We start from the raw sequence: 12,133 nt of genomic DNA on the forward strand, positions 1-12,133 counted from the left end.
ACGCACGAGACGGGGACCGATCGCAGGAACTCCTACTCACTTGTCTCTGATTCCTGCCGTTCCATAATGCAGTGGCTTGAGCGTAGACTTGGGATAATTTCGCAGAGCCACTTTGACAGCTTGCTCGAAGAAGAGCGCCATCTTCAACGTCAACGTGAAGATGCCCTAGCGGGGAAAAAGGGCGTGCCAGAGAAGTAGAGGCAGAGCCACTGATCTCTATTTTAGTAGGCTGGATCGCGGATCGGGAGCCCGTCGGTGTCGCCACCGGCCTCTATGCCACCGGCGGCCATTGTTTGACACCAGGCAATACACGCAGGTCTATGGGAGAAACGCACAAAAGTAAGCATACTGAAGCATGTACGCTGTGCTCGAAGGCGAGTATTTTATGGTGCGCTGCGATCATTATGTCGGATGTTTGGAAATCGAATCGGTATTTCTCAAACGTCCGGTCGCCAAATCAAAAAATGAAACGTACCGGAGCACCAACGGCTGAGCTGGCGAGCTTGCTCTCGTAGTGGAGTAAACAAAGGAACTTGCCGTCAATAAGACCGTCCTCAGAGAAGCCCAGAAGTTGATGAATGACAAAGAAGTTCCATCTCGACAGCGGCTTTCCGGGAAAGAGCGAATTCTGCGTAGCAAAGCCTTCGAGCTTGTCGTCTGCTAACCCCAACTCAACGAAACCGCCATCGACTCGGCGGTAACTCCAGGTAACTCTCACCTCATTGAGCTGCACTACAGCGGAGTCACTCTCGACCACAAAATATTTATTTAGAAGAACTGCGACGGCTGCTAGTTTTAATGTTTGTACGAAAGCTATTTGACGGGCTTATCAAAAAGCATTCAAAAAGTTTCAGTGCCGACAACAGCTTAGAAACAGCGGAAAACGTCACTTTTTTTCGTTCTTCCCATAGAGTCCCATGCATTGGCTGGTGTCAATCAATGGTCGCCGGTGGCGACACTCGGCCCCAGCTGCCGAGGCCGCGGTCCGCGATCCAGCCTATTACAATAGAGATCAGTGGGCAGAGCACTAATGCTCTGGTACAAGTAGCGCTTGGCTCAAAGTTGATGGGGGAGCGTGGGTGGGGTTGGTCCGGGTTGTGCTGATAAATTCCAGAAAGTAAACTGCGCCAGGGTGAAGAACTAGCTTCGTTCAATTCACCTCCACCGGTGCAGAAATGTGTAGGGCCACTCAGGGGCCACTGTATGTAGGGCGGTGTACTTCCGGTCGGATATACCGGAAGTATACTGCCCATCGTTGCTCCGATCGGTGTGTTTACCACGTCCAAAAAGTGGTCACTCGATTTCCGCCTAATGACGTCATAAAAATGTCATGTTAGCGTCACGCGCGATTCTGGTGGTGTCTCACTAGGTGTGGTACCTGTTGCAGGCGCCTGTTCTGCTGCAGGTCGCTCTCGAGTGTGGTAGTCGACGGAAGCCCCGGCAACCAGAAGTTGAGACATCGTGATGACAGCGACACTTACGTTCGGTACATGCTACTTGGAACTCTCGTTAGCAATTCTAAGCCCAACCGCCAGGATCGCGACAACCAATACCATGCCACTTCGGCTTCTGTGACGTCATTTGCTGTCACTTTGGGACCAGTTTTGATATATGGCAGCATAACTTTCGCTACAAAAGCCAAAAATCGAGATGTGGCGCTTTTTCTTCGTGCCGTATGGTCCAGACTCTGGTGAATCGTGCCGGTGATTTTTAACGTTATTTTAACTTTATATATAGAACATTTTAGCATACAATGAAATAGTTGACCGAATACTCCATTATTGTAAATGTACAGAGCGTTTTTGGCCGATTCGAAACGCTAAATGCTAACACTGGGAAATTCAAGTTTCGATTTAGTTATTGATCCGTTAGCGCCGTGGACCGAGGCCGTGGTGTATTTCTTCGCAACGTTCTCCTTCGGGTCTGCTTTGTTCGTGAAATTCGCCAAGCAACTGTGGTTATGGGCTTCTTGTAAGACTCATAATTGTTATGGTATTTAGTATCTTGGCGTTAATCATAGTGTTACAACCAGCTTGGAGTGGGATTGCGCCCCCGTACCATGGGCTTGACAGGCCGTCCCTGGAATACGAATTGCCGCCTTTGCCTTATGTGTTTGACGCATTGGAGCCTTATATCGACGAAGAAACGCTCAGGATACACTACTTCGGCCATCATGCCAAGTACACAAGAGAAATGAACCGCGCCTTCAGGGAATGGAGGAAATACCTTAAGGTAAGGCATTGGTTCCCTGAACCTGAATCATTCGTTCTATCGTACCGCCTGCGCGCTGCCATGAGGTTCAAACGCGTTATTGTTATTTTTTTTTATTTTTTTATTTAGGACAAGCACGCATCCAGGTTATCACTGATTGACATACTACGCAATTTCACGAGAGTTCCGGCAAAGTATCGATCGACTTTGATACACAACGTTGAAGGGTGAGTAAAACACTCTTGGTTCTTGCCGTTTCATGTAGTACGTTGCATTGTACCCGCTCAAAAAATAATTAATTTTCATTGCATCGTCTGTCTTATTTTGGGTGCGAAGGTCATAGTCATGCTTCGCACTGAGGAGAGAGAAACAGACTACCTCTGACATGTGATCGCGTATATAGTACTACGAAAACATTGAGTGTCACAAGCCAGCAGACACCGACAGGACTCCATTTCAAACCGTATTAATTTCTTAATTGATTGAATAATACATTTAACATCAAAACCTTTAATAAAACTTGCACATCAACACTAAAAGACTCGACATTATGTTTGTGTTAATGCAGATCTGGGAAATTGTAACAACTCACTTCAGATCCTACGACAATGGTCCCAGTCAAATTTTTTTTTTTTTTTTACATATTTTCGTAAAAAATATATGTGATAGCCATGTCCTTGGTAGGAGCATTCAGCTGTACGAGAATGTCGTAACTAATTTCATTCCGGAGATATAAAATTTCGAGGCGTGGAGATTGTCAAGGTCGGTTCTTTGCACAGCCATCATTTGTACACCGAAGCATGCACGCAGTAATATTTTTTTCTATATATTTTATGAAAGGTTTACATATACACAGAATTTTAAAAACACAATGAAAGATTTCTATGCACAAGGATTTACGAAGCAAGTCAAATAAACACGTTTTAGAGACACACTCACAAATTATTTACTAAACTACTTCATTTAAGACGGCGCATAATATATAAAAATTTGCATCTTTAAATGCATTTTAGGAATATATAAGAAAATTGTGCATAAGCATTAATGTGTTTTTGTTGTCGCTACTGTTTTGTTGTCGCTACCGGACTTGGTCGTCTCCGTCGCCGCCCGCCGTAGACCCGGCATTAGGGTCATAGCAGAAAGGGTAAAAAGAGAAAAAAAAAAAAAAAGCCCTCCCCCTCTCGCCCGTATGTCGTCTGCTCCGCCCAGTGGCTGGCATACAAACTCTGTTTAAAATCGCGTCATTTTGGGAATTTCAAGAGCAGATGCGCAGAGTTTGGTATGCCAGTTATCGTGTATTACTATGCTAGATAAAAAAGACTAACGGAGTCCAATTGCGCTGTTATCTGCGTGCAAATAAAAAAAAAAAAAAAAAAAAAAATAGGGAGAACTGTGTTAGACTGGCCGGTCTCTCCGGGGAAAAATGAATCCGGTGGCTGTACCTTTTTTACTATACAAAGTTCGTACTCGTGCAGGCCTTTAGCGACCATGAGTGGATGTCTGAAATAATAAAAACGTGCTCTCCTGTCGCAATACACGCAGTAGTTGAGGGTAGTGCTGCCGGCTGACTCAACTGCTACTTAAGTAACGGAAAAAGGATATGTCAGTTGATCATTTACCGAAGTAGAACAACAGAGAGCTCCAGGCTGATTTTGGAGTAGCCATAAATATTCTAAGAACGCGAACCACTTCACAACGGCAGCCATGACCGAGAGTTCGACGTTCCGTACAGCCCGCCGATACAACCCAAAGATGGAGAATGGCAACCTCCCGTTTTTTCGTCTGCTAGCGGAGTTAGTATGTACGATCTCTATGGCTAGCGGAGTCTGGCGCGTGCCCTCTCTCTCGTTTTACCGCGCCGAACCCGCTGGATTTCCCGGATGTATGGAGAGGGCGCTGCTGTCGAACAAAATGGTGCCGCCCAGAGTGCGCTAAATACATGGAGAATAGAAGGGTAGGAGAGGGCATGACGTCGGCCGCGTAGCCTCCACAAGCCATGCTCCCTTGATGCCTCGCCTCTTTCTCATTTTCCTCCTTACTCTCCTCACTTACCATGCCAACGTGACCACATCACGTGACCGTAGCTAGCATTGGTCTTGCTATGGGGTACTAGAATACACCACAGTCTAGCCTTCGATCTGATAAAACCTACCGGACGGAGCGCGCGCAAGCCTGGAAGAGGTCCTTCTACAATCAACCATCCATCTCACACCTGACATGTCACGCGCACCAATCACAAGACAGATCTGCGGTCACGCTGGGCACAAAATCGTTTAAACTTTTTATGACTAGGCTTCACCAATATTGCAACGTGCCCCCTCCTAGTACTTCTAACCTCCATGGCTAAATGGGACGGTCCTTGCGTCGTGAACGACCAAGGTGGTTATAGGGACCATGAAATGATTTTAAAATCGAGTTTCATCCACCGCACGTCGTAAAAGGTGTGAAAAGAAACACAAAAACGCAAAAATAGGGAGCCAAAAAATTATTTGCTATAGAACTTTTAAAAGAAAACTGGACTCTTTTGCGCCTTCCTTCCTTCGCCTGTTCACTACGATGCATCCGCGGAAATGGAGGACGTCAGCCAAATCCAGGTCGCCTATTGGGTAAGAGCCTACCTCACCAACACCGCGATCGTAAACAATAAATAGCCGGCGAATGTTTCCTAAAAGTTTTGTTAAATAATATTCAGATCCACATTTTGTAGCATAATTAGAGATGTGTGGTGAAAATTGCCAAATTTGATAATGCTGAGAGCTAAGCGCCATCTATCGTGTGGTAAACGGAGCAACTACTGCGCGTGCGCAGTAGGGCAGGGCCGACAGTTATTTGGGTGGCGGCGACCGACGAACATTTATTTTCTTTGTTTTCCTTCCTCTCAAAACTCTGACTGACTGAACGTTTATTTTTCTACGTGTTCTTCCCGCGCGTGCCGACTTCAAGCAGCAAGAAAACAGTACTTAAAACAGACCACGACGAACAAGAATGCTGGATCAACCGACTCCGACGAAGCGAGCTGCTCAGAATATAGGCCTAGCAGGCATTCTGACTCGGCGCTGCGTTGCTTCGTCGCAAGACCGTCTGCCTACGACCGGCTGGCGTGCTAAATGGAATATGCCCGCGTGACCCTTGTGGACCCTTCCCGTATTGTAGTTTGATCACTGACCTCAATTCTAGATTAAGAGGTGAGGTCAATCTCTTCCCCTTGTTTTCCGAGGCAGTGTTGACGAACACTCGTCGAAAAGGGACTCTCGTCGATTCTATCTTTTTGTTTTGTGTGATATAGAGCTGAAATAAACGCCGTATGGATTACCTTGGTAACACGGTATGTACACTTTGTTATTGGTATGCCATTTTTATTCTGACAGACTGCACGTCACTGTCGAGCTAGAACAGTTCGTGGGAGGTATACGTACAACCCCGGTCCAACCTTTCTTTGCCGAGTGTCGCGTCAGTATCGAGTTGCAATCGTAAAAGAACGGTCCCGAAGCGCTTACAAACAGCGCGAATACAGCACTTCCATCAAGCGCTCGCGTCCGCTCCGAGTGTAAACAGGTATTTACGTGGCTCTTGCTGACACTCGTAGTTCAAACGTATCTTTTTTAAAGGGACCATGAAATGACCTTTTTACTTTTTCCAGATAACTTTTACATTAAACCGTCAATGTTCACTGAATGCCGAACAGGCATCCGTTTTCGCCTCGGTTTATTAACTTCTACACAAAAAATTATTGAAATATCGACTTTTTCATTCTCTCCAACTGACCGCAAGACAAGCCGTTTCCGGAACCGGAAGTTCTGTCGGCAGTAGGAGAATGGGAGTGTTAACGGCAACGAGTTGGGGTGCGCCGGTAGGTTTTACTGCGCTGATGTCACCGACGTATTTCCTGAATCGGCGCCTCTCATCGCCGCATCGCAGCTGAGCGAAATTCAATGAGATATGTTGCGCTACAGCGACAGCATGGGACTAGTCCCATACGCCGGTATGCCTGTTGGGAAGTGCAGCGAGTCTTCCGGTGAAGACTCCAGAAGTCAACCACCCTGTCATTGTTGGCAGAAGGGCCGGCCCGTGTCAGTCGTTTGCAAAGCGACGTAGATGGCGTTTTACGCGGCCTCGGAGATGCAGGAGCGAGCCGACCTTAAAAAAGATACGTTTGAACTACGAGTGTCAGCAAGAGCCACATAAATACCTGTTTACACTCGGAGCGGACGCGCGCGCTTGATGGAAGTGCTGTATTCGCGCTGTTTGTAAGCGCTTCGCGACCGTTCTTTTACGATTGCAACTCGATACTGACGCGACACTCGGCAAAGAAAGGTTGGACCGGGGTTGTACGTATACCTCCCACGAACTATTATAGCTCGACAGTGACGTGCAGTCTGTCAGAATAAAAATGGCATACCAATAAGAAAGTGTACATACCGTGTTACGAAGGTAATCCATACGGCGTTTATTTCAGCTCTATATCACACAAAACAAGAAGATAGAATCGACGAGAGTCCCTTTTCGACGAGTGCTCGTCAACACTGCCTCGGAAAACAAGGGGAAGAGATTGACCTCACCTCTTAATCTAGTATTGAGGTCAGTGATCAAACTATAATACGGGAAGGGTCCACAAGGGTCGCGCGGGCATATTCCATTTAGCACGCCAGCCGGCCGTAGGCAGACGGTCTTGCGACGAAGCAACGCAGCGCCGAGTCGGAATGCCTGCTAGGCCTATATTCTGAGCAGCTCGCTTCGTCGGAGTCGGTGGATCCAGCGTTCTTGTTCGTCGTGGTCTGTTTTAAGTACTGTTTTCTTGCTGCTTGAAGTCGGCACGCGCGGGAAGAACACGTAGAAAAATAAACGTTCAGTCAGTCAGAGTTTTGAGAGGAAGGAAAACAAAGAAAATAAATGTTCGTCGGTCGCCGCCACCCAACTGTCGGCCCTGCCCTACTGCGCACGCGCAGTAGTTGCTTCGTTTACCACACGATAGATGGCGCTTGGCTCTCAGCATTATCAAATTTGGCAATTTTCGCCACACATCTCTAATTATGCTACAAAATGTGGATCTGAATATTATTTAACAAAACTTTTAGGAAACATTCGCCGGCTATTTATTGTTTACGATCGCGGTGCTGGTGAGGTAGGCTCTTACCCAATAGGCGACCTGGATTTGGCTGACGTGCTCCATTTCCGCGGATGCATCGTAGTGAACAGGCGAAGGAAGGAAGGCGCAAAAGAGTCCAGTTTTCTTTTAAAAGTTCTATAGCAAATAATTTTTTTGGGCTCCCTATTTTTGTGTTTTTGTGTTTCTTTTCACACCTTTTACGACGTGCGGTGGATGAAACTCGATTTTAAAATCATTTCATGGTCCCTTTACCACCATGAAATGACTTTTTTACTTTTTCCAGGTAACTTTTACATTAAACCGTCAATGTTCACTGAATGCCGAACAGGCATCCGTTTTCGTCTCGGTTTATTTACTTCTACACAAAAAATTATTGAAATATCGACTTTTTCATTCTCTCCAACTGACCGCAAAAGAAGCCGTGACGTAGGCCGTTTCCGGAACCGGAAGTTCTCTCGGCAGTAGGAGAATGGGAGTGTTAACGGCATGGAGAATAGAAGGGTAGGAGAGGGCATGACGTCAGCCGCGTAACCTTCACAAGCCATGCTCCCTTGACGCCTCGCCTTTTTCTCATTTTCCTCCTTACTCTCCTCATTTCATTTCATTTCATTTATTTACACCTTAAGGGCCCGTGAAGGGCATTACATAAGGGGGGGGGGGGTATTCAAGTTTTATACAACAGAGAAACGCAAGAACAAGAAAAAACAGAAAAGGAAACTAAAACACACTTAACACACTCAACACACTCAGGTCTGCTCAAAGTTACACAACTCATAGCACTAGTAGGACGATAAATGAAGTTTAATACACGATAGAAAATTAATCGGATCCACAATGGTGACAATGGACGATGGGAGGTTGTTCCAGTCGCTGATGGCCTGAGGGAGGAAGGATCGATTGAATGCGTTTGTAGAGCCTGAAATACGCTTGATTGTACATGTGTTGTTAAGGCGTGAAGATGTTCGGTCGGGGGGTGATAGCAACTAATTTTTAAGGACTGGAATGTGGTAGTAGATTTTATGAAGAAGGCAGAGCTGAGAGACTTTCCTGCGGAGCTGCAACGAGGACATAGTTAGTTGACTTTTCAAGGCGGAAACACTAAATGAGTGATCATAAGTAGACAGGATGAAACGAGAAGCCCTGTTTTGAACTGCTTCGAGGTTGTTAATTAGGTAAATTTGATGGGGATTCCAGATGGTAGCGGCGTATTCTAATTTAGGTCTGACGTACGTGTCGTACGCCAGTTTTCGAACCAGGGGAGGTGCGGATCGTAGGTTACGTCTAGGGTTCCGCGTTTTCGGCTTCTATTTTTTCCAAATTCGGCGTACTTTTTTCGGTGTTTATTTTAAAATTCAATTTTCGGTTTTTTTCGGCGTATATTTATGCCCACCAAAATTTATCGGCTTTTTTCGGTGTATATAAAATAAACACCAACGGACACCGGATCAGATGATCCTTGTAGCTCTGATATTTTTGATCACTCAAATAATATCGGCACAGATATATTGAAAAAGAAATGGACACTTTATTTGGCAAATGTGTGCAACTGTAAAGAATCAATAAAAAAACAGAAGTAAAAACAAATCAGATATAAAGCCTATGCCCAAAAAAGCATGGAACTTCACCTTCTGTATATCAGGATTACGTGATCTTATCACAGTACACACGCATGTACTTTCCCAGGTTCTCTTCGTTGATCCGCACTCTTTCTTTCCCTTTAATATGACACTGAGCTTCGAGAATGCCCTCTCAACGCTAACACTGGACACTGGCAGGCTGAGGAGATGAAGCGCTGCCTGAGTCAAAATCGGCCAATCAACGAATTGTGAGCACCAAAAGAGACACGGTGCGACGTTTTGAAGCACAACACAACATGCAGAGCTTGCATCAAGTCAATCTTCCTTACAACGAGTTTGAAAGCACGCCCGTACATGGCGAAGTCATGGGGCATTTCGGACTTTACGTTCCGATCGATGATGCGCACAATAAACCAAAACGTCGTGATGGCATCCTTGTATCCCATACATTCGGAAACGTTTCGATAGACACTGTCGTTCCACTTTTTCGCCACGGCTCTGTGGTACGTCTGGAAGGTTAAAGTGACCGTTTCCGGTTAAAACTGATTTTCAGAAAATGGATTCGACGTACTTTTATCGGTTTTTATCGATTTAAATCGAAGATGCCGAACCTAAAAACTGACCTTTTTCGGTTAAAACCGAATTTCCGAAATTGAATTCGGCGTACTTTTATCGGTTTTTATCGGTTTAAACCGAAAACTCCGAACCCTAGTTACGTCTTATTAGTCCAAGGGTCCTTGATGAGTCAGCAGTAATGGCTTCAATGTGATTATTCCAGGAGAGGTCGGGTGTTAGTCTTACACCAAGATATTTATACATAGAAACATTCTCAATTAAGTCGCAGTCCAGGTAGTATTGGTAGGACAGTACAGATTTTTTCCTAGTGAAGCGAATTAGTTTGCATTTAGATTTATTTAACGACATCAACCACGACATCACTTACCATGCCAACGTGACCACATCACGTGACCGTAGCTAGCCTTCGTCTTGCTATGGGGTACTAGAAGACACCACAGTCTAGCCTTCGATGTGATAAAACCTACCGGACGGAGCGCGCGCAAGCCTGCAAAAGTCTTTCTACAATCAACCATCCATCTCACACGTGACATGTCACGCGCACCAATCGCCAGACAGATCTGCGGTCACGCTGGGCACAAAATCGTTTAAACATTTTATGACTAGGCTTCACCAATATTGCCACCTGTAGTGCAAACGGAGAGAGAGAGAGAAAAAAAATGACAGCATCTCCACGTGGTGAATCATGGAGAATAGAAGGGTAGGAGCGGGCATGACGTCAGCCGCGTAGCCTCCACAAGCCATGCTCCCTTGACGCCTCGCCTCTTTCTCATTTTCCTCCTTACTCTCCTCACTTACCATGCCAACGTGACCACATCACGTGACAGTAGCTAGCCTTCGTCTTGCTATGGGGTACTAGAACACACCACAGTCTAGCCTTCGATCTGATAAAACCAACCGGACGGAGCGCGCGCAAGCCTGCAAGGAGTCTTTCTACAACCAACCATCCATCTCACACGTGACATGTCACGCGCACCAATCGCCAGACAGATCTGCGGTCACGCTGGGCACAAAATCGTTTAAACGTTTTATGACTAGGCTTCACCAATATTGGAACGTGCCCCCTCCTAGTACTTCTAACCTCCTTGTGGTGAATGATGTTGATTGGGGCGAAGCTCTGGTGGTGCTGATGACACTGATTTTGTTCTTAGGTAGCGCTAATGGTGCTCTTTTTTTTCGTCCATAAACGTTGAGCCAATGCATGCAAAGTTCAACGCGATTATATACGCTAGGGAGGCTCAAGTGAGGGTGGGTGCAACTCCTAGATCGGAGATCACGGGACATGGACGCCATTTAATTGCGAAATTTTGCTGGGAGTCTATGGGGCAAAGGGCCGTTTTCTTTCCTAACTCAGGTCTTAAAGGCCCATTAAGGTGCTTGAATTATTTACGCACGGTATAAATGATTACGTTTCCATAGCCACCAGTTTTGTTGCGATAGGTTAAGTATTTTTTTAACGGGAAAAATGGTAAATTCCGCCATCTTGGACGTTGCTGCTTGTCTGGCAGCCCGGCCTTGTCCTCTCGACGTTTGCAATTCTCGGAGCGAGGAGGAAGCGAGAGAGGCTGCGCCAAGGCGTTCGTTGCTTGCAATGGGAGGAGAGAGGACGAAAGGCGCATGGAGCAACAGAGTTGCAACAGAGCGGGCGCCTGCTCTCGTGCAGGCAACATTGGCGCATATCCTTTCTCGAATCCTCTCCCTCAGGCGCCGCCATTAAATTGCAAACGCCCTCCAGGTTTTGAGTTGCGCCCACCCTCACTTGAGCCTCCCTAATATACGCATTGGACCGCAGCGCCCTCTCCTGTATAGACGTTGAGCGGCTACATGCAACGTTTCATCCATGACATCCCCAGCTCTTGAGTTACTACCACATCTCAGAGCCCCCTACTCGTGCCGCAGTCGTGGCCGAGTGCTTAAAGGACACATGCAAAGAAGAAAAAAAAACATGTTTTTTTAAACAGCTTAGATGGGAAAAGGATATCATAAAACGATTTCACAACGAAGAAAAAATATTTAGAGTTACGGCGCTATACGAATTTGTAGTTGGCGCCCGCGGGAGCCGCCGCTGGTCACGTGGTAGGCCTGTGCGCCGCCGCCCTGCGTCGCCGCCGCCGCACGCTGAGCATTGTACGATGCCGCTTCAACGCGTTTCTCCACGCCGCCGTGCTGCCGCCGCACAAGTTCGTCTGCTTCGGGGCGCCGCCGCCGTCGTCTGACCGGCGCACAGGTCTATCACGTCTTAGAGAGCCTCAATGTTGTTGGCCGCTGCGCCTTGCTTGCCAGCAAGGCGCAGCAGCCAACAACATTGAGGCACTCTATCATGTCTGCTTGCGCTTTTTCAGGAGTTTCCTTTTGGCTCTAAAAGTTACTTATTCATTTTAGTTTTTTGTTATACTTCAAACAAAGATGAATAAGTTACTTTTAGAGGCCATAGGAAGCTTCCCAAAGAGCGCAAGCACCACGTGACAAATATGGGCCCATCACGTGATAAATAAGGGCCACTTTTCTGCGGCGCCCGCCGGCGCCAACTGCAAATTCGTATAGTGCCGTAAATATAGCTGTAAAATTTTTTTCTTCGTTTCAAAATCGTTTTATGATATTCTTTTTCCATCTAAGCTGTTTAAAGAAAAAAGTATTTTTCCTTTGCATGTAAGGGAAGCGA

At 46.4% G+C, this 12,133-nt stretch overlaps 2 protein-coding genes across 3 annotated transcripts in view; one reads left to right on the forward strand and one right to left on the reverse strand.

Moving 5' to 3' along the window:
- Positions 1 to 493, reverse strand: part of LOC8030905 (phosphoacetylglucosamine mutase) — a 70,302-nt gene extending 69,809 nt beyond the window's left edge. Inside the window, exons 1-2 of one of the 2 annotated variants that reach the window (XM_029985848.4) lie at positions 476 to 493; positions 41 to 165 (exon numbers count right to left, since the gene is read on the reverse strand). In XM_029985848.4, the coding sequence (XP_029841708.1) occupies positions 41 to 141 (101 nt within the window). In that variant the 5' untranslated portion in view covers positions 142 to 165; positions 476 to 493. Of the gene's footprint in view, positions 1 to 40; positions 201 to 475 lie in introns of those variants that run through there. The other variant, XM_040218255.2, reaches the window with a different exon arrangement.
- A 148-nt stretch (positions 494 to 641) lies between these two features.
- LOC8039228 (superoxide dismutase [Mn]) overlaps positions 642 to 12,133 on the forward strand; it is a 65,913-nt gene continuing 54,421 nt past the window's right edge. The window contains exons 1-2 of the mRNA XM_029985851.4: positions 642 to 2,232; positions 2,341 to 2,438. Coding sequence (XP_029841711.1) covers positions 1,990 to 2,232; positions 2,341 to 2,438 — 341 coding nt within the window. The 5' untranslated portion in view covers positions 642 to 1,989. The remainder of the gene's footprint in view (positions 2,233 to 2,340; positions 2,439 to 12,133) is intronic.

This window comes from Ixodes scapularis, unplaced genomic scaffold (genome assembly GCF_016920785.2).
Source record: "Ixodes scapularis isolate PalLabHiFi unplaced genomic scaffold, ASM1692078v2 PGA_scaffold9__187_contigs__length_104089568, whole genome shotgun sequence".
Lineage (NCBI taxonomy): Eukaryota > Metazoa > Arthropoda > Arachnida > Ixodida > Ixodidae > Ixodes > Ixodes scapularis.